The sequence below is a fragment of the Dermacentor variabilis genome, chromosome 11 (assembly GCF_050947875.1).
Source record: "Dermacentor variabilis isolate Ectoservices chromosome 11, ASM5094787v1, whole genome shotgun sequence".
In the NCBI taxonomy this organism is placed as follows: Eukaryota; Metazoa; Arthropoda; class Arachnida; order Ixodida; family Ixodidae; genus Dermacentor; species Dermacentor variabilis.
The window spans coordinates 43,423,370-43,446,168 of NC_134578.1; the positions used below are offsets into that span (position 1 = coordinate 43,423,370).

General features: G+C 43.7%; 1 protein-coding gene across 2 annotated transcripts in view; it reads left to right on the forward strand.

Moving 5' to 3' along the window:
• LOC142564380 (uncharacterized) overlaps positions 1-22,799 on the forward strand; it is a 39,918-nt gene that overhangs the window by 12,364 nt on the left and 4,755 nt on the right. For both annotated transcript variants that reach the window (XM_075675368.1, XM_075675367.1), the window contains exons 2-4: positions 12,122-12,137; positions 14,617-14,946; positions 20,308-20,619. In XM_075675368.1, coding sequence (XP_075531483.1) covers positions 12,122-12,137; positions 14,617-14,946; positions 20,308-20,619 — 658 coding nt within the window. The remainder of the gene's footprint in view (positions 1-12,121; positions 12,138-14,616; positions 14,947-20,307; positions 20,620-22,799) is intronic.

Sequence of the window (22,799 nt, forward strand, 5' to 3'; positions counted from 1 at the left end):
GTGTGCTTTATTCGTTATCGCTTCTGACGTTGTTGCTTGCAGAAAGGTATATGTTTATGCTATTATGAGAAAAAAAGAACATAACACATGAGCTGGCGGGAACTGCAGGCAACTTTAGTGGCAAAATAAACGTGTTTTTAGTAGCTCGCCGATAGTTGGTGACGTTGCATATGCTTGGGATACAGAGTTCGATTAGGTATTATTCGTAAGGTGTGTGTGTATGTGTGTGTGTGCTTGATATACAAGCGGGAGATTAGCCAAGCGCAGTTTACATTTAAAGATTTTCCAGCCTTATGGCTGCATGCAACTGTTAAATCGAACAGCTTAGCGTAGAGTCACGGCGGATGAATACATAGTTGCCAGACAGCCGATAAACGATCCGTAGCGAACGATGCCACATATATCGTTGTTAGAAAAAGCCAGCGGCTCGCCAGAATAAGTGACCAAGAAAAAATGTTCTTAAATTTCTCGGTGTATCCTCTGTACCATTAGCGTTCGAATAATAACATAATGTGATAATATACTGCAGTATTGCTTTAAAGTATTAGAAACAACTTTCCAAGTCATTAGACGCTTTGCGTATCTTGCCTTCACCGAGCACGAAGAACAGAGGTTTTGACGCGGAAGCCCCATCGAGACTCAAAGAGAGCCCGGGCATGCAAAATTCGCTTTTACACTTCGTGTGTGTAAACTTGTTCAAGTAGTGTTAGTAACTTGGTCTTGTGTTGTTGAAGTCTGAACATGTCAATAGACGGATGACGCTGCAGCCTACGTGAGAACAGGCAGCAACGCCGAATCAGGTGCTGCGTGTGTCCTTTATCCCTTTTTTTTTCTAAAAAGCCTGTCAATTTCGCTGAAGTTTGGCATCGTGTTCGCGGTCGACACTCCGATTTTATAGTTTCACTTCATATCAGGGGCGAAAGTATTCAAGACAAGCATTAAACATATGGACGAATTTATGTTCCCTGCCGCAGCTATACTGAATGCATTTAGTTAGCATAACTTTTTCTCAATAACAAGGTGGCAGGTATACGAAAAATATTTTGCATTTCAATTCAACGTGCGCATATCAACATTTTTCATTTCTTATCAGATTTTTCTTCACATTAGAGGTACTTTAGTGTGCAGCTTATGCTGATACCATACAACTATCAAGCGTTCGCAGGCTGCCACAAGAAACCGTAAAAAGGCGCACAGGCATGCCGAAGCGGCCTTTGTCGATGTGTGATGTATATGCTCGGCAACTGAAGCACTATGCAGTGTACCCCTTCATTCCGCGCTGCAATATCACTGACCAAAGGGCTTAGTTAATATACAACAATCAGTAAATGCATTGCGCGTCATCTCATTCTCGTTGACTTTGCGTTATTTGAATCTGCGGGCCCGAGGCAGCACCTATACACAGGAAATGCCTAATACGTTCCTACTTCGTAAAACAACAGGTGAAACAATTGTTTTGCGAGGTGCTATGAACAACATTTCATTGGCAAAGGCTGTGAGAAAGGTCCTCGTCTGCGGCAGCGTGAATCGCACTAAGCAAACTAAAAGAAGTATTGATGCTAGTTCATGTGCGAGTCGCAGGAAGTGTGGCTCTGCGCAGACAAAATTTGATATATAACACCTTGATTTTCTTTTTCACGTTATTTTGCCTCTCTTATTCACACGGCCTTTTGTGCTTTGTTTTGTTTCTTACGTTAGCAACCTTAAATATTTTGCGCCACCTCGAATTACTTTCAACTAGCCTAAACTTGGTGCTATTTTCTAGTTTCACCAGTATAACATTATTAAGTGCTTAAAATAAGAAAATAATTACCCTGGGAACCATGTGGAGACTTCATCGTGCAACGGTGTTCACGGATTGCTTAACGTTTTCCTCAGGACCCTGTGATGTGCCCAAAGAGCTCTGCCTTCGCGTTTCAAGCGCACGCTATCCATCTGCTGTGGCTGTGTCTATGCGGGAACAAATGTGATAGGGCAAAAAGTGTTTTGCAGGTAATTGAATAGTAAATACCATCCTACAGACTACGAGCGGTTAATTGTGTAAAATAATTTCAAAATCCACTTGCGCATCTTGTTTATAATGGCACGACCATTCATTCGACTATAATATGCCGCGTTGGCCGCCAATGCGAACAGAAATGCACACAGTGCCTACTTCTGGCGAAATATCAAGTCGTAGTGCTATTCCAATGTCGTCTTATTGCTTTCTAAGCAACAAATTACGCGCTAAAATGAACTAGGAGACTACGAAACCCTAATGATTGCTCCAGTCAAATATAACAAAGCCAGGTTGAAGAAAAACTGGACACGAAATAACTATTTTTAAAAGCCCCAAGCTGTTTTCTCAACGAAGGGGCGATGACTCGCAGAAATGTACACCACTACACGTGGTTATTCCCGCGGTTGAAAAGTGGTGGTGCCAAATTTAGCTCTAGAATGCGTTCAAGGTCTGTGGTGCATTTTGCTACGGACCGATCCCGAGGAGTGAAAAGTGTAAGGCTATTGCGCACGTTATAATACAGATAAAGCGGTAGATATATTTTCTTAGTCTCAACGTACTGCAAAGGAAAGTCACTATAAGTCGTCCACAACATGTATCCAAACGCTGCAGTCATTCGTGTCTGCTCTCAACGGTCAGGTGAGAATATGCACAAGCGATCAGTTCATGTAGCGTGAAGGTTCCTTCACGCTTTTCTGGCTATAGAGAATGTCTTTTTTTTTCTCTGAAACAAAGAAGCCCACAGATTCGCGAAGCTACTTGTTATCAATATCGTGTCATTGCCATAACTGTGCCAAACTGTAGCAATAGCAGCGCTTGTCTGATCTTTTTTTTTTTGCTGTCCCCCGTTCGTGTTTACTGTGCATGTGAACGTGGAGTGGCGCTTGTAAGTAACGAGATGCTGGGGAAGGTGTCAGCTGCAGAAAGCAAAGAGCTTAAGAAATATAACTCTAATGTGATTCATTCATCTGGTTGTTAGAGTATTGTTAAGTAATGCTAATTGCAGGACATTTACCAAAATACTGCAACTAACTCATTGCAACTGTAAATTGTTTTACGACTAAACGTATACATCGCCTTATATAGAGCTGGTGTTGATACGTGGCTTTATGGCATATGCACCAGCGACCTTTACCATCTTCTTAGGTCGCATGCTGCATCGCCTGCACAAAATGCAACAACGGCACGTTTCATTGTTTGTTCGCGATACGCTGCAGCTATCAGAGAAAGCGGCCTCTCGCAGCATCCCGCATCGCCGACGGATGAGCAGAGTGAGATAAAAGCGACCGCCTCACGTCGACAGAATTCTTCCTCGCGATATCTACAGCGACTGCGATAAGCACACGGCTACATAGCCGTTGGTACACCCGCCAGCGTGCTTAGTTCAGCGTTTCACGTGCTCCTTTCTTGCCTTGGCTACAGCGTATAAGGGAAAGCAAAACGTCGGAAGAAAGGACATGCCAAGTAGCTTAGCACATGCAATGTTTGTGCGTAGCGTGGGTTGCTCGCACAAAAGAGCAGTACGTGGATCTGCCCTGCAGAAACACCGAAGGGAATTTCTAACCACTTTTCACCTGTGGAGCACTCGATCGGAATTTTATTTCCTTTTATTTTCTTTAGCAGGTTTAATAATTAACGAAGTTGACGAAGATCAAACTGCAACAACCTAATTTGGCGCCGAAATGTCTGCGCGGACGCCGGTTGTACGTCGCGTAGTTTGTTTTCGTGTTTGTTTCTGGTATATTATACACTTGGTCAACGTTTAGAAATGAAAGGCTCTTGTAATAGTACTGAAAGCTGGGCAAGTTGTCAAGAAATCGTTATGATACTGCAGCGCGCACAAAACAAACGAGGACGCAAGATACTGTACATTACATTTGCATTCGGTCCTCGTTTGTAGTTTGCGCACAGCAGTATAATAATGAATAGCTCCTGTTGTCACCATGTTGCTCATTTTAGAATGCAATATTCATCACTTATAATCTGTTAAATCGCTGCCAGCAACCACGAAAAGTAGATAGCGTTATGTTGCGGTAGGCTTCGCCACCAGTCTTTTGTTTAGCTCTTTGCTTGGCTTTCCAAAAGCCTTCATACTTGGTAAAATATACATATTTCCTTTTCGAGGGAAGTGTAAGCTGCCATACTAGGTGACCTTCATTTCATGCTGCGTTAATCTTGGCACTAGCGCACGAGAAACGCTTCCTGTTCGGGCTTTCGGCTCCGTATGTTGTCCCTGACTATCTTGTCAGTCATCATGTCGAACTGATGTGAAATCCGCGTTCACTTCTTTGAGTCATGCAGAAAACGCAAGCTAACATATGGAGTCATGTGGAGAACGACGAAACATCCCACATGCCGCTAAACCTGAGCCGCAGCGTGCGGGTTTCCACTCGCTGCTGTTTTATCAAAGGCTTCACCTGTGTTCGCTGCGGAAATTCAGGTTCTGCTTTGCGTGGAAGCAGATCTGATGACGTTGCAGCTGGCAGCCCGAGACTAAAGCACAAGTCAAATTGCGTCATCTGCACGACTCAGTGTGGCAAATACTCTCCCCTTCGCCACCACCCTCCCTCCCTTGTGGTAGCCATAAATTCAACATTCTAGCTCAGTCAGGCGAACAATGCAGCTGGCTTTGGTGAGAAAAAAACGCGCCAGCTGTCACGGCCTGTAGTGCACGTACATTCGTACACAACAACGCTAGTCCCGTGAACGCTAGGTCTAACGGTGACAGAAAACCGAGGAGCCTTGCATACAGAAAAAAAAGTGATAAAAATTGCCACGATGCGTCTTGCCAGTATTTCACCGGTTCGTACAGAACATCTTATGAAGTGGAATGACCAGGAAGCGAGTAAACAAAAACACAAACAGTGTCGAAGTGCCGAACATACGAAATAAGTCTAAGAATGACGCCTAGCATAGGATTTTCATCGTTCGGGTTTATACGCAGGCGTCATATAGGGGAAAATTTAGTAGTATAACGTACTAAAGCAGCTGGCGATCTAAGCAGGACACGGCAGTTGGGTATGCGGATTCATTTGAACAACGCGGTGTTCTTAAACGAGTGCGCAAAGCATGGTATACGTGTGTTCTTTGCACTGAGCTTCATTGCAAGATGCAGCCGGCATGACTGGTAATCGAGTCCTCGTTTTCATTCGTAGCAGTAGAACGCCGCAACTAGTGAGGACGTGGCATTATTTTTCGTCGCTAAAGTGACTTCCAGTGATCGGTACTTGGGAATTAGCGCGTTTCTTGGAATGGCACAGTTACGCATCCCAGATTGGGCAACACGCAGAACATTTGCAATGGGCAGGTGGAGGCAAAAGCTGGACCCAGAACGTCGCCAGCATCTAGGGCACTCATCGAGTATGTGACCTTTCTCAAAGTGGTTCTGACATAGCTTGGCCCTTTGAGGAAAAACATAATACAATGTTTTGCTCGAAATTGAACTAGAATATTGATTTCAACATTAAAAAAAGCATGCGTTAGTTCTAAGGGTAAGTACCCCCAAAGAGTATAATGTCCTTAGAAGAGTAAGAACTATTGCGACACGTTGGACGATGTTATTTTTATTCACCATGGTCACCGACTTATCTTTTTTGGATGCGCTCGAGCTTCTTCTATTTCCGACCTTAGGCGATATGTCAACAGAGTTGAGGACTTGACGCAATCCCTTCAGGTCGGCGCTAATTAGCGTGATTCTGACGCACACGGACGTAAACTTTTTCAAGGAACATATCGCCTCCCTGATGGTAGCTTAACCGCCATTACGAACTAACTTTGAGCGATAGCTAAAATGTTTGTTTGCTTTTGTTTTTCGCTGAGTAGTGCTGAGTTCTAATTAACATAGCATAATAATGGAGACCTCCTTTCCGAGATACACGGATAATCTCCAAGTGTACTTGGCACGAATGATATCAAGAACCGCACGGTATACTTTTCCCAAAAAAGAGTTTACAGGCTTCATTCGGCTGTATTCGTTGTCGTGCGACCGATAAGAGATCAGAGGCTGTGCGCTCAGTCGCAGGCCATCCATGGCCAGCGAGATTCTATCGTGGACGTCTGACCAAGAGCAGCAGTGGGTTGTTGGTAATGCCGGCCTGAATAAATTAGTGGCTGGTGGCATTGAATTGCAGCCAACGGGGAATATGCTTAAGCCAGCCGGCTGTATACTCGCTGCGGCAGCCGTGGTGCTCCTTCGGCTGAATCTTACGGAGCGGCACAAGAGGTGCATTTCCTTTCACTTCCTTGACATCACGAAGAAAGGATGCGGTTTGTCAATTACACACTGTAGTCTTCATAGTAATAGCTCTGAGCAGCGTTTTCGTCATGCCAATGGGTTCACCTTATTTTTTTCTAATAATTTATTATTATACGCTTCTATTCAAACGATGACAATCTTAGCAGGGTGGCTGGCATAAATAAAATAATAAACAATATTTTCATGAAGTAAGAAACAGTGCGATTTGCAGTAAGAATTGCAAATGCCAAAATCCTCTCAGGGTCAAATCTTGCGCAGGTACATAAACAGTAGTAAATGTCCAAGAACGTGGACGGCAGGACAGCCGTCGCCGTAGTTCAATGGGAGAGCATCGCACGCGCAATGTGGAGGTTGTGGGTTGGGCCCCCACTGGAAGCAACTTGCTTTTTTGGTTCGCACTTATTTCCCTTCAGCTTTGATTTAAAAAAAAACGAAGTGATTTTCTCTTTGCATCCTTGGCTTCAAATTTTCTTTTCGCTTCATGTGGCAGTGACGAACAAACGTCGGGCCCCTAGGATTTTCCGCATTTCTCATACACAACTCCAAGATCAATTAAACAAATTTGAATGCAAACTACTTTAGTGTAGATGCGACGACAATTCTAGTATTGGTCTGTGACATTTCGTGGAAGGAATTTGGTTAAAACTCGTTGGCGAGCTAGTTGGTTTGAATCCATGATAGAATGTGTAAGCGCGACTGAATGAGCAAGTATAAAGAAAGGAAGACAGGGACAGCGCTACTTTCAACTGTATGTTTTAATTTCTCACGCATCGATAAATGTATACCGATTGAGCGAAAAGAAACGAGACAAAAAAACATTCAGTGGTGCATGCCGGTGAACTCTACACTTGTCTAAGGCATCACCAAAACATACACTTTAATAGCTGCAGCAATAAACCAAGCAATGGTATCTCTTTTTCAGATAGCGACACTGATGGCTAGCTCAAGCCGCGTTCTTCTAATTTTTTTTTTTGCAATTTCATAGGCCTCCACAATCTCTCGTGTCATTCGGGTATGAGCCCCGTAAAAAGTAGAAGCACTTTCAAACATGGGTTTGCAGGGAAAATTGCGGCAATGATTGGCCAAATGGCCCGAGGTTAATTAGTGACGTTTATTAATTTTTAGTCTCTGAATGACGCATGCAAGTCAGGGGTGGACCTGGTTTTCTCTGCCCTTGAGCGTCTACGGAAGCTATACATACAATTTAATTCAGAGAATAACAAAGGGAACGCATGCTTGTTTGTTTGTTTGTTTATTGACAAAACAACCCTCAATAGAGGTTTGTCTTGGTGCCAAGGCAAAAGGCGCACTAAAAGTCACCTGACTAGGCCTTTGGCACCAGGCAGCGCACTGTAATAGTTACAGCAATAAACCGAGCAATCGTATCTCTTTTTCAGATAGCGACACTGCTGGCTAGCTCAAGTACCTTTCTGCTATTTGTTGCAATTTCATAGGCCTCCACTATCTCCCGTGTCTACCTGTTATGAGCCTCATACAAAGTAGAAGCACTTGCACTGTATGTTTTGATCATGCCATAAACACGTCTACAGTTCATCGACATGCACCACTGAGAGTTCTTTCTTATCTCGTGCTGTGTTCTACTCAACATCCCAAACAATTTGTGCCCTGCGCTCACAACGTTGTATATGCCATTCCGCTTTCCCGCGGTACAGCATATGTTAGTCAAAGTGGCAGATGCACCAATAAGACAAAAAGAGCATCAATATAATGTCGCTAGATTGGTATCGGGCCATTCGGGAAATCATTGTCGAGATTGTCCCTGCAAAACTATGTTTCAAGTTACTTCTATTTTTATAGGGATCATAGCAGGATAATAAGGCAGGTTGTGGAGGTCTATGAATTTGCAAAATTAGGAGAAAGGTGCATGAGCCAAACCATCAATGTTACTACCTGAAAAACATAAGATTCCTCGGTTTATTATTGTAACTATTGCAGTATGTGTTTTTATCATGCTTTAGACATGTATACAGTTCACCGACCTGTACCACTGAATGTTCCTTTTTGTCGCGTTTGTTTCCGCTCGTCCAGTATATATTTATCGGTGCGTCGGAAAAAATCTGCAGTTGAAAGTAGCGCTATCTTCGTGTCTATTTCTTTCTATGTCCTCTTAGAGTCGCGCTTACGCATTCTATCGTGGAAGTAATATTGATACGTGTACTTGTCTATCTTTAGCGGGCGACCGCGGTTCACCGCCTGACAAATGTTATCGCACAGCGCAGGACGCGCCGGTATGTATCGGAACGTTCTGGAATGTTGTCGATGGTTCGATCCGCTGTCTGTCACCGAACATGGTGTAATCTGATTGCATGTATACGCAACGCCAATAGTGTAGAACTGTGTGGAAGACACACGGCTCCCAGCGATTACTCTGGAACGTTAGACGACTGATGTATAAAAGCCAACGCTCTTCACCCGCTGATCGGATTTTCGACGATCGCCGAGTGTGTTTGCCGCTATCGTTGTTCTTTGAGTGTTGCCTGCTTTTGAGGGCACAAGTTCGCCCAATAAAACCAATTCAAAACTAATATTTTCAGCATTGAAAGGTGGGACTGGTAAACAACTTCATTACCTGGTGAGGTACCCAGAAAAACCAATGTATTTTTTTAATATACAGCCGTTGTAACGTCCATTACTTTATTAGTCGAGAATGTTCCCGGGGGAGGGTGTGTTGTTGTGGCAAGTTCATCTTACACTGTCAACAAGCTTTTTCTGCGTCACTGAGCATGGGAGTGTTCATCTCTGACAGGTGCACCTGTACTGATCTGTAGACATTGCTACACCCGCATTAGCGGAACTAATAAACGCAGGAAGGCAATTACCCAGCATCGAGTCTTAGTTCAGGGTTAAAAGGACGACACCCGGTGTAATTTTGTTCTCGCTGTTTTGTTTTGCCTTTCTTGACAAAGGATAACATGCCGGGCAGGTAACTTCCTGGTGTACCTACTGTTTTATGTATAAGCATTTCTGTTAAACCTAACATACTTTATTTAGTTATGCGAGAACGGGCTGCATTGTTGGTTCCGAATATTTGTATATGTATGCGGCTCTTAGCGAATTCCTATGTAAGTTCGCTGTAACTAAAACAAAAGCTACGCTCAGCTTGATTTCAGAACGTGCGTTGTATCTGCATATTTCGTTCTATTCTCTTATCGCGAGCACAAGTGACAGTCTCGCTGAAGCTCTGTGTGATCGCGCGGGCGCGTGGGAACGTGCCGGGGCACCGCGCTCTTGCCACGCATCTGTGTTGATCCCACGCCGCGGCAGCCGAAGGAACGCACCGGCTCCCTGCTGCACTCTACAACTCTTTTCCAAGTCGTGCGAGGTCACATTCCTTCGAGCGATGTGTGCTCCGATAACGTCGCGGCACACCGAAGTCAAGACGTGCGCAGAATACGCATGAGCCTCGATCGGGCGGTGGCGTGAATGTCTCTTTCGCGGGCGTTACACGTAGATTTGATCTTCCGTATCGAGACGCATCTCGTTCTTGACGTTGGCGTAGGAAGTCGTGTGTGTGGTGCAGGCGTGTGCTCGGGCGATACGCTTGTCGATTCTGGCGACTGCCGTATCTCGGCTAATTATAGCGATCACACGCGGTCGCTCCGGTGGGTGTTGCTGCTGATGGAGCGCTCGCCCGATGTTTTGACGAACTAAGTATTAAAGTAAGCTGCTGATTGGAGAAGGCAGGAAATATTGCATTTAATACAGCGATGCTGTGCTCACGACCGCAGTCGTGAACAAAAAAGGAAAGTCTCTGAGGTGCTCGCATAAGAAGCCAGCAAGCAGACACCACTTGAATTTTAAATTAAAGATAAGATAGTATATATATATATATATAAAGAAGTCTTATGCCTTATTGGGATCGATCGAGTCCCGGACCAGCACGAATTTTTCTTCAACTGCGAGGCTTTTCTTTCGAGGAACCCGTATGGGTTTCCTTTGTAGCAATTTCTACCAACGGGTCGATGCTTAATTTTACCTTTATTATTCACCTCTCTCCACCTTGCGGGTTTCCGCAGAACTATTTCGTCAGTGTCATATTCGCACACTGACGCCTGGTAACGGCCCTGAATTGTTGTAAATGTTGTGAATTGTTGTAAAAGAACAATCACAATATTCTTGATATTCTACTGACATCGCTTTATCAATTGAAAGCATGCAGTTACGGGTTTACGGGTGCGGCTTACGAACACAGTTGCGAAGAATTTCCCTACACTTTCTCAGTAGCTCATGCATGGCGTTCGCAACAAAGCGTTACTGGTTAACTAATATACCCTAATCAATTTTACTTTTAAATATCTGCAGGACGCTAAATGAAGGGCATCTGCAAACTATAGTTCTGCAGGAGGTATTAATTTCCGACGTGTGGCTTGTTTTAGTCTAACTGGCGCAAGTCTCGTTATGTTAAAGTAACAATCTAACTAATATCCATGTCTGCAAATTACGAGACGCTAGTTGCCAAGAGAATTGCTAATTAACGTTCAGATGAACATACGTAATGCGTGCATAAGTTGACACAGTGGAGATCGAAAGAAATAGAATCTTCTATGGTCAAGTGGGCCGTATATCAAATTTTCACGAGCAGGCACAGACTAAAATGTTTATACAAATAAGCATTTACAAAGAAGTTTGAAGTTCGTCGCCATATTAAGATCACAAGGATTCTGGCTCGCTGCTCTCAACGTTTAGCGCAAATTGACAGTGAATGTTTTTTGAATAAGAGTGGATTCAGGGCCTGTATTCACGGCATGTTACGCCCGAACTGTTCGCAAAATCAAATTCAAGCCAACCCTGATCCTTAGAATACTCTTAGCGAATGCGGCCGACCGATGTCAAAAAGTACATAAAAACGAAGAGCTTTGGAAATGCGGTCCCATGTTACTTATATATACTCTATCTGTCATGTCGTTCGTAGCAATATGGAAGCTGCAGGGTTCCTTATCCAATAGTAAAACTGAATGCCCCTTGAGAAATGTACATCCGCGCGGCGTTGACTGCTCAGCGGCTTCTTAATTCGCGCCACACGACGTGCTTCCGCAAAGGTCTTAACATGTCATACGTATCATGCTCCAAGGTCATGTACCAGTCACCAAAAAAAACAATACTCTCAGATCCTGTCAATAGTCAGATAGGTACGCCTGGCACTATATTCAACGGCGCAAGGATAATGAGCATGTGTACGCATTGCAGCTTCAGCAGCGGTGCCGACGACTTGTGAGATGCAGTATAGACAGTGGTTGCGTATGCTTTTGCACCTCCGAGGTTGATTCCCTTTATTTACTCACCGTTTTCTATTTACATGCCTCAAGAAAAAGCTTTACAGTTAGGACACGTTCCTATTGAACAAAATGATTTTCTTTTATTTTAATGAAATCGTTCAGAGAGGAAAGGGCCACTGCTTTTCCGCGTTGTACTTCACATGTTAACCGATTAGCAGATTCTTGGAAAACCATGCAGATCCTTTTGGTATGTTTCAATAATACTGAAAGCGATTTCTGTGGAAAATGTTACCTCACTGAATAGATAGGCTTCTGGCAACTGTTGTTAAAAACTTGTGAATACAAGTGAGTGCATTGAATGTAAGCCACCATAAACGGTAAACACTAAAAATAAGTTTAAAAAATTCAATTGACAGAAAGAACTAACGTGCTGCAAATTAAAGAAAAACGTCCGGTGACGCAAACCAAAGAAAACAGCAAGATTTGATTTAGCTCTACTTTCTGTTAAGCGGGTGCTTCTACGAAGTGAAGTGCAAACCCTTTTTTTTTTCTTTGTAGGGTACTGATCGAATATGTACTTAGCGCCACGAAACATATCCTGATACTCGCTTTTATTTATTCTGTTTTCAGGAGAAAGAATACCCAAGTAAGTCAATTTTTCACTTACCTTTACATACTGCAGGTGAAACTGATGATTACTATAGTTTTAACCTGTTCAGTATTCTGCCAAACGCAGGCATATTGGGTGCAATGGCAGATGAAGGGGAGAGGGGGGTGCACCCACTTGGTGGCGCAGAGACCAACGAGTCAAGCACAGTGCCATTACAGCAATTAGCAGGTGCATTCTACTTCGATGGTGGCATACGTTTTTTTTTTATCAGCAGGGACGTAATTACGAACACGGTTACGCAGCTGCTGAAACGTAAATGGAGCACTGAAGTAAAACGCACTTCTTCGATATTAGCTCTGTATTTTTTCTGGTTGAGCATTGCGCTACCAGGTGGCTGCGCCGTGTAGGCCACTCTCTTCCGAGCCTTCGCTCATCCGGCAAATCGTCCAGTCCGCATGCGTTTAGTAAACTGGCACACATGCCAAACTCTGTATTGTTGCGTGTATTGTACCGTGGAGCTCTTGGAAAGGTAAACTTGCTCGCGATAAAAACAAAAAAAAAGATACTCTGGGGCATTACGGGCCTTGAAAATGACCTGATTATGAGGTACGCCGTCGTTATGACCACCCAGGTTTCCTTAACGTGCATGCAATGCACGGTTCACGAATTTTCCTTAATTGTGCTTTCGTCAGAATGCAGCCGCCGCGGACAAAATCAAATTCACGCCATGCAGGTCAGCAGCGAAACGCCATTTCTGCTGAACTTCAGTGACGGGTCTTCTTCATTCTTCCTAAAGCTTTAGAGATCCTTGTGGGTGGACGGACGAATAAATATGAGATATATATTCATATATTTAAAGGTGAGCAGGCACTGCCTACATGTGAACATTTCTTTAGGTACCTTCAGAAAATTTTTGCCATGGGTGTCATGTTCCCGCATAAAAATACTGGACAAGAAAGATCCGGCAGAATAGATCTTACGTTTCCTGTGTAGCCGAACTTTCTAAAGTATCAATTAAATACGATATTTCTAAAAAGAAAGAACTAAAGAAGTGCCGGAAAGCGCCATACCGTTGTGATCCGCTCTGTTTTTACAATCTCCTATAAAGAGTGGCAGTGGCACAGAGCTTACATTGAGCGGAAATTGGCCAATTCTTATGGATTATATGTGGGAAAAGTTTGACGCTGCTGGAGTAATTATGATCGCTGCAAATAATTACAAAACAGTAAATTTTCCCCGTATATCTGGGTGATACGGGGCACCCATGGTGTCTTTGGTGAAATATACGAGTCAATTATTTATTGTTTATTGTTTTCTTCTGCTGACGCGCTCGCGCACTCTTCGAGGCAACATTATTCCTCCGAGCCCTTCTTATACTCGCTATATTTGGTATATACAGGGACGTTTACAAAATGATTTTAAATGATGCAACGTTTAAATGATTTCCTCGAGATTACTCTCACAACAGAGGCTTACACTAAATAGACCTTGGTGCAGTAGTTATGCAAGCAATTGGGCTAATTACTTTTTGTTTACCAAAGGAGCAAAGACGTCTGGTGCCAATGGGGGACTTCAAGGGTGCCATCCGAGAAACTCATAACCGCTTCAAAAATTTCACAATATTGACTCTGATTTTATAGTTTAACGAATTCCGGCAAATTCCATCCAGTGAAACGAATCTGAACAGCTGTAGAGCGCAGCTGTTACGCTGTCACTAGAAGTCCATGTGTGACTTGAATGCCTTTACTTCACCGTTGGTCAAGCATCAAAGAATCCAGATCGTAGCTTCATAAGGACGCTGGCTTGATACTTGCCCAACTTCGAAGTGCAGGCAGTGACGTCACTCGTGGTCATCTGCTAAGGGCGTGGCAGTTGCGCTATTCTGCTGTTCACTTTCGCATTAAATTTAATTTCTCAGGTTTTAACAGTGTTGCCAAGATGACAATATGGTTACGAGGTACGGAGTGGCGGACGCCTCCGGGCTACTTTTTTTTTTATTTCGGGCTCTTTCACATGCACCCAAAGCATGGTACACACGTGTTTTTAAATTTCGCCACCATTGAAATGCGGTAGTCGCGGACGGAATTCTATCCCACACCCTCAGGCTTAGCAGCGCAACAATAAAACCCGCAGCGCCTCCATGGCCCCTGGTTTCGCTTTTTCTGTCTGAGAATTGACCGGCATTCATTAAGCTGTAAAACTTAGCTGCGTCACGCTTTTGCGATTACTGAAACGGTTACGAGCTACTCAGATGGTGCTCTTGAAGTCTTCCATCGAAACAAATTAGAAGGCTCTTTATTCTTTATTGCATAACTACTTGAGCAGATACTACATAGTCATTGCGAAATTCGTGCCTCTGTGACGCAAGTCACCAAGAGAAAAATCATCTCACTATCTGACCTTCGGTATTTCTAGGCAATTTTGAACGCATTTTTTTGAGAACCAACCGGTAAGCATGAATGCAACGAACCGCTTGCGTATCGATTCAATTTAACCTTCGCGCACGTGATCGCAGTGCCCCCTGAAGTGGCCAACCTAAGCTTGGTGGCAGTCGCGGGCGACTCGTTCACCGCGACGTGGGACCGGCCAGAGGGACGCTTCGACTACTACTGGATCGAGGTTATGGACGACGGCAGTGGCGCAGCTGGCGGCGGGCTCACGACACCGCACCGCGTCGGAACCTGCACCAATGGCACCATCATGCACCCGGACCGGACGCAGGTCACCTGCGGACACATCGATGCCTGCTCCAATGTGAGCCTTAATGTACGCACCCACGTCACGGGTCCACCGGAACGCACGTCAGCGGCCGTCATCCTGCAGGGCATCTTCATACCAGGAAAAGGCGAGTGTGATTGTTCCAGGTGAAAATTACACTCCCGAAAGAAAAAAGTGGGGTCGTGGTAATTGCTACTTAGTTGTCACACTATTTACTCCCTTGATATACATGGAGTTGGTCACGGTAGAGTTAGTAACAACACTGACCAAGCTGGGTTACTAATGGATCTCACTTATAAAATTTGAAATACAGTTAGCAACACCGGATGCGAAGAAAACGCCATGCAACCGATATATGTGATAGCTCACATATTACAGTGTGGGTACGAGAAATGTGTTATTGCGGTGTGTGTATCCTTGCTCGTCTGTTTGAACTGGCTCATCTTTATTATGTATCGTACACCCTAAGCGAGAAAGATTATCCGACATCATCCAGCATACCGACCTCTCCTATAGACTTATTTTTTGAAAAAAAGGCGGTGTCGTTATCAGCTTGTTCTAGACCCGTTTAGAATTTCCGAAAGATAGAACGCATTTCTGTACACGTTTAGCACAAGGATAGCAATAGGGGCTTGTTGGTACGGCATATCTTATTTTGTTATAGCGCAAGGCACATCTGACACACACAGCGCTGTGTGTGTCAGATGTGCCTTCTGTTGTCCGTGTCAGGCTTGCGCTATAAGAAAATAAGATAGCGCAAGGAGTTAGGCTCCCAATTTGTCATCTCATACAGGCACCTTCCTCAGCGTCAGAAGAATAGCAGAGTGCCAGACAGAGCGCTAATAATGCGGTAGGGTGATCACAAATGTGTGTAACACCTTCAAACATGCAGCAAATGTCAGCGTTTGGTCAATTAACTAATCTTTCCTTGTCCTTCTGGCAAATAAAACCACAGTCGTAGATCAGGTGAAGCACGCGCTTAAGCACATGTGTCAGTCAGCTCTGGACATCTTGATCCGGGAAGCTTGAGCGTATATTTTGGTTAAGCGTACTGCGAGGCGCTCAGGAAGAGTGCTACTGTGCTATAAAAAAAACTGTACACTGGCTGAGTCCATCGCAAGAGCATCGCGAGAGTATTGCGAGAGCCGTCCCTATCTTGAACTTCAGAAGGCGCGCTCTCCGTGTGCTTGATGTCACGGCAGCACGTTGTCGAGTAAGCAAGAGAGAGAGAGAGAGAGAGAGAAAACATTTAATTGGACCATCAAGGTCGTTGCTCTTGAGGTCGAGTGGGTGGGGTCCTCACTCCAGGACTCCACTGGCCATTGCTGCTCGACGTACTTACTGGACGAGAGATTTTTGTCCCGCCAGGGTATCGCCGGTCAGCTGTACCTCCCACTGCTCAAATGCCGTGCTAGGCGTCTTTAAGTGTGGAGGTTTGCCCCGCGCGCCCACGATATGTGAAAGAGTGTAGGGCGTCTGTCGCAGCAGCAGGGCCAGATGCTGCGATATGTATGTGGGAACAGTTTACTGTATCTGTGTAAGTTTGGAAATGTGTTGGTCTGAAAAAGTCTGAGAGCTACTGCCTCTTCAGTGCTGCGCTTTCTGTGAGGGGGAGGATAAATCCAGCGGTTGAGTCGCTGTATCTCGAGTCGGTCGCAGTAGTTGGATGGCAGGGGAACGAAAGCAAAGGGTAACGGTAACTCGATGCGCTAGCCTGAAACTCCAGCGTATTACGCCAAATATATATATATATATATATATATATATATATATATATATATATATATATATATATATATATATATCGAAGCTCTCGTAAAGCGTTTTGTTAAATTATCAGTAACTGATCACGTCATGAGATACAACAAATCAAACTTAAATATGGATTTTCACGCGCCAAAACCACAATCCGTTTTCGAGGTGCACCGTAGTGAGGGACTCCGGATGAATTTTCATCACGTGTGGTTCTTTAACGTGCACCCAATGCACTGTACACATGCTTTTGCTTTTTGCATTTCGCCCCGTAAAAATGCGGCCGCCGCGGCCGGGATTTGATCCGGTGACCTCGTGCTTAGCGTAGTAAAACTGATTACAGCGTGTTGCAGCATAGAGGTTACGCGTCTTCCTGTTAAGACGGAAAGACGGGGACACCCCACCACTTGTCTCGATTACGTTGTCTCTGGCCTCAGCTCACTTTGCTGTAACATTTCCTCTAAGGTCGGTCCACTTTACCTATGCCCTATTTTCAAAAATGGCTCCCATTTTGGCGAGACGAAACCAACCGCGAAGACGCGCGAAATCCGGCGAAAGAAGTCCTAGATTATGTGCCCTTGAAGGCATATTCTTTGTTGCCGTAACAATATTTAAGCACCTTTTGTTTTTTCACTGCTCGAATACGTACACAACTGAACCAGCCACAGACGCATCTGTAGGTAGGGGCAGTGCTGATAAAGCTAGACATAAGCCGGTACGTTTTGTGAGTGGTGTCGTTGTGTGAGCTATTCCACAAGGCAGCAGCTGCAGTGAGCAAAGTCCGAGAGGGTACACGAAGAGAGCTTCGCTGTAAAAGAACTGCAACGAAGCAGGCGTATGTGTCCATACCGCCGCAACTCCTGCATGCCGGCTAGGGCTTGCGTGTCCTGATCTTCTTCTTTCTGTTTCGATGTCACTGAGGCAATGTAGCTGCTGTGAAATTAATGCTTCATTCAGTTATGCCTATGCAGAAAGGGCACGATTAAGCCACTATTAACACAAAACTGGCACTATCGCACTGGGGCCGCGAAGGTTAGTTGGACCAGTATACCGCAGCGATTCCTTGCGCTGTATTCTGTTCCTTTCTTGCCATCCATGTCTTATGCCAGGTCGATCCGTTATAACGAGATTCGTACAGTGTGCAAAAGAAGGAACGGAACATGAATATAATATTCACATTATCAGATCCCTGCATTGCCGAGATTTTGAACAGCACTAGCCTGCATGAGCTCTACCTAATTGTACGATTTAGCATTTTGTCATTTCTGACTGACTTATGGGTTGGCTACGTCTGCTCTGATTGGCTCGAAAGCTAAGCTAGGCTGCAGTTGACTGTGTCCAGAATAGCCATTTCTCCGTTGAAGTCAAGCTGTCACCGAATTTCTCTGGCTTTTTTTGTGCTCGTAGATCGTGCGGAATGTTTCTGAATTTAGGAAATCTATGTTGTATTCTTAAGAAGATCATACGGTTTTTATTTAAGAATGCAGAACCTACAGTAAAATGAATATGAAACTGGACGAAAATATGTCATGTCGCAGTTGAGATCTCACCTGCGGCACGTTATCCTGTCGACCACTTTCGGCTCCCTTTATCTTATTACTCCTAGGTTGCAGTAAAACTTGACAATTCTTTTTTCCATTGCAGATTTCGGCTTTGTTATCAGTTTCGTCCTACGATTGTGACTAAGAAAAAGGAAGTCGAGCCACTCGAATAATCTTATGTTCTCTCTCAGTGCATAGTGAAGGTCTCAAATTTGACCACTTCGATGTCATGAGGTAGCAATCGGACGTTTCTTGGCAAGTTGCTTTCTTCTGAGCGTTCGTATTACGAGACGCATGTGGTAAAATATCCGACGCTTCGTCCATTAGTGCCGTTAGCTAGCACTTTCAGGAGTAGTAGATTACACATGTACAAATAAATACACTAGAAATTGGACAGGAAGATGATCTTCATGGTTACTCATTTGTATAGAATAGTACGCTTGTGCAGGCGATGCGGGTATGTTTCTTTATATGATTATGACTAACAAACAGAAAACGATGACACAGCCTCAACCATGTGTACGGAAGTGTCATTTGCGCATCCCTCCACCGCTTCGTTCTGTTCATCGTTTGCCAATTTCCATTTCTGATTTTCTTTTTCCGGCAGCATTTGATTTGTCGTGTTTCATGTGGGTCTGTAAACAACACTCTTCCTCTCCCCTTTCCTGTTTACACGTACGGAGTAGCCAGCTAGATCAGTTACCTTAAGGCCGTTAAGGCCGATCTCTCTGCCGTTTATTAAATAAAGTCATTTTCCATTGAACTATATCCACCGTTGCAGCAGTATTGCATGGATGTATAGCGCTTTGATCTCAGCAAGATTTTTAGCAGACAACTAGCTCGGCATGCTCCTGTGTGGTAACGTTGCTAGCAATGCTTTCACAGTCATGTGAATAAGCTCACTGAGGATGAGATGGCAAGCGTGGATAAGCAGTGGCCATAGCAGCTTTGCTTACAGCTTTCGAACTACTTGTAACATTTTTTGGCCATTACGAACACGATTTAAAGTTGATCTTGATTTATTTGCTGCTTGAGGGTATTTCACCCCTTAGAGAGGCCTAAAAATATTTCTTATGAAATATTCAGCAGAGACTGTGTGCCTGACACTACGCTGAATTGAATTCAATTCTGGAGTTTGACATGACAAGACCTGGATTTGATTATAAGGCACGAGTTTATAAATGAGCGACTCCAGTATAATTTTGACCACTTGGGGTTGCTTGACGTGCCCCAAACGCGCGGGTCACGGGCGTTTCTACATTTCACCAGCATCTAAATGCGGCCACCGCTGCCAGGATTTGATCCCGTGACCTCGTGCTTAGCAACGCAACACCATAGCCGCTAAGCCACCATGGCGGATAAGACAAGCCGCTCTCGTGCTTCTATAGTAGCGAATATAATGCGAGAACCTCAGGCAGTGAGACTTCCTTAAGTGTTCCCGGCGACGGAACGTCAAAATGAAATACTTCTCGCGGATTAAGTAATGTAATAAACTTGGTGTGGCACCAGGAACATTCCTAAGACATACACAGCACTTCAGAAACTCGTATATCACATTTTCAGTTGCCGATCACAATATCATTCGTTTTCGTTAAACATGTGATGTTATTTATTTAACATGAACAATTTTCGTTCGTGCTGTACATTTTTCATAGTGCCATATATGAGCTGGCAGTGAGATGTCTCATAAGTTGCGGCATTTATTATTTCCAATTTCGGCTGTGGGCATATCAGTGAATGACAAAAAACGGCCCTAAAATACGAGTAAAGCCATTCGCCTTGTTATAAAAATTACTGTAACAAGGTCGAAAAGCTTGTTGCGGGTCAAAGGAGCCACAGTATGTCCATGTCTAAGTTTCTGATTAAATGTGCGGTACGTTTAACCCTTAATGCAACACCATTCTAGCATTTCTTCACGTTCATCAGAGAAAAGTGTGATCATCAAAATCATGTGATAGGCACGTATTCACGCAAGAAAAAGTTATCTGCGGGTCGTCATGCTATATCTAATTTGAAATTGATGGAGAAGTATTAATTAGCTGTTCCGTTTAAGAGGGAACGCTGCTGTGCAAGCACCAAGCGCACACTTTTTTAACTGCCGCAGGAAATGTTACAGTAGAGACGTGCTAACAAATGTTTGTAGCTAAAAAGATTACACGTAACCCAAAAATCATATGCGTTTCTACTTCCTGTAGATCCGGATCCACCGAAAAACATCACCGTGGCTCCTGAATCGCCTTCGCAGAGCCGGATTTCATGGGATCCGCCTGTTGCCTACACGGGCGTGCTCGACGAATACGCAGTAAAAGTGTGCTACACGTTCGATTCGTGTGACGCTGGATCCGAAGTGTCCACCTGCCGGGAGTTTAACACACCTGATACTTCCCTACACTTCGAGAGCACTGTGGACACGTCCTACTGCGTCCTTGTAACGACTACCACCCGCTGCGGCAACGACATCCTTAGAAGCACGCCGGAGGCTGCCGAAATTCGTACACCTTCTTTCGGTGAGCATATGATTTATCTCTTTGATGCTGGGCGATCTTAGGGTGTGTTTGGTTGAACTGTGTTTCGAGACCGTTTTCGTGCACCAGTTCATGTGTCGCAAGCGAAGCCGCAAATGGGATTCTATTTCGCGCATATGTGTGGTCGAATTTCGGGTGACTTGATTTCTAAGAAACTACGCAACAGGCTCCACTGGAACGATGAAGATAGCGACGCTCGTAATACGAGTTACTTTAGCGCCGTTGCAGGCGCGAATGTTCGGCGGCCGCAGTGATCTCAGGTTTTAATATCGTATCCACTATCATGTTCGATGCTTCAAGGAAAAAAAACGGTCATCGCGCGAAACTTGGAAAGGAGGCGAAATGAAATGATTGAGCTGACAATATTTTGAAGTTGAGCTACTGAACGATTCTGCCTGGTCGCCATGAGAGCGTGATAGTGGGTGGCATAATTCTTTTTGTCTTTACTTGAGCAAGTGTAAGCCATTTTTTTATTTGTTCCATCATTTATCATTACTACAGAAGGAGGTACCAGAGTTATATAAACTGTCTGGGGCACCTCCTATTACTCAGTTAACGATCTAGTAATCAATACATTATAGCAAAATAGCAGTGACAGACATAAAATTACACGAAATTAGTGAACCAGATAATCAAATGCAAGAAACGTGCTTACAATAATTGAAGTTCAAGTCAAACACAAGCAAATGAAATAGATACTGTGCATCAGTAAATGAAAATGTAATGGACACGTTAAGGAAACATAGGAATGGCGTATATCAGAGGACAGGAGGTTAGTGCAACAGATAATTAGAAACAAAAATATGCTTAAAGTATGCGAAGTACAAGTGAAATTTATGCTACGCAATAAAAAACTAAACATTTTTAAGAAAAATATCAAGACGACAATGAAAGATAGAGATTAAAGCCTATACACTAGTCAAGTAGAGAAGCTAGTCGAGTACAGATTCATTGAAAGCTGTAAAATAATTTTGTAAAGTTGATGCGTTTATAAGAATGAGTACGTAGCCAGTATTGCTGTAACTAAACATTTCTTGGTATATCTCTAGAATCTTCATGTGCGGCAGGCTTTTTATGGGGTTGTAATTTATTATAGTATTTAATGGCCGTAACCGGGGCCGTACACATTCCATATTTAGTGTTTATACGAGCGAATAAAAAATTGTTGCTAAAGGGAAATCTCGTATTCTTAGTGTTGGTAAAAGCATATATAATAAATATATCTAAAATAATTCCATGGATTCGTTTGCGGTATATTAGTACAACCAATTGAGCTGGAGTATGTAACGTAATGTTGGTATTTTTAAGGAAGTGAAAATCAGTATTGCATAAATTTGATGACCCTGAAGGCTTCATTTTGTAAATGCTGTAGGTGTGTCATGTGCGTGGAATGTGTGTTTCCTAAAACTGAGATGCAGTGTTACAAGTGCAATGTGTAAATGCGTAATGATGTAGAAGTTCTTATGTTTTGTGCAACGTGCGAGCGCGTTAAAATTAGTACCCTTATTCCAAGAGCCATTTTCAAGATCATGTGAGCATGCAAATACATCTGGTATACTATCTGGTGAATGATCATGTGTAAGACAGAAAAAAAAACATTGAATTCATTTGCGATATCCGTTGCTTCCATTACTACCCTTGTTGCTGTAGTAAGTTTGCTCAGTGTGCGGTTTGGTGAAGACAGATGAAGAAATGATCCTATGTTATCCCAGATTTAGTGGCTATTGCTGTTGTATTTGGTAATTTATTAGAATAACTTATGTACCGTAACAATAATGTTACAATAAAGTTACATAAAGGGTTGGTGTTTTAATTTTTTACGAAGATCATCACATTTAATAATACATTGTAAGAGGGATACCGTTATCTATGGGTTTCTAGGAACTGATAATAAGTCAGTGTCTTCTTAGCAAAAGGACTAGACATTGGGCTAGCTGATTCGTCTAGGCGTGGGAACAGCGTAAGAAGACTACGGGAACTGAGATAGCGCTTCTTTAGTGTGGCGCCTACAGGACCGAAATTTAAACCCTCCGCGAAGATAAGGAGTTTAGAGGACCTCCCTGCTTTACTTACAAGTGGTAGAATATGCTGTAGTTTTAAACTGTGATTCCTGAACCCAAGCGAACTCTAGAATCAAAGAGAGCGCTTGAAAGAAGACATAA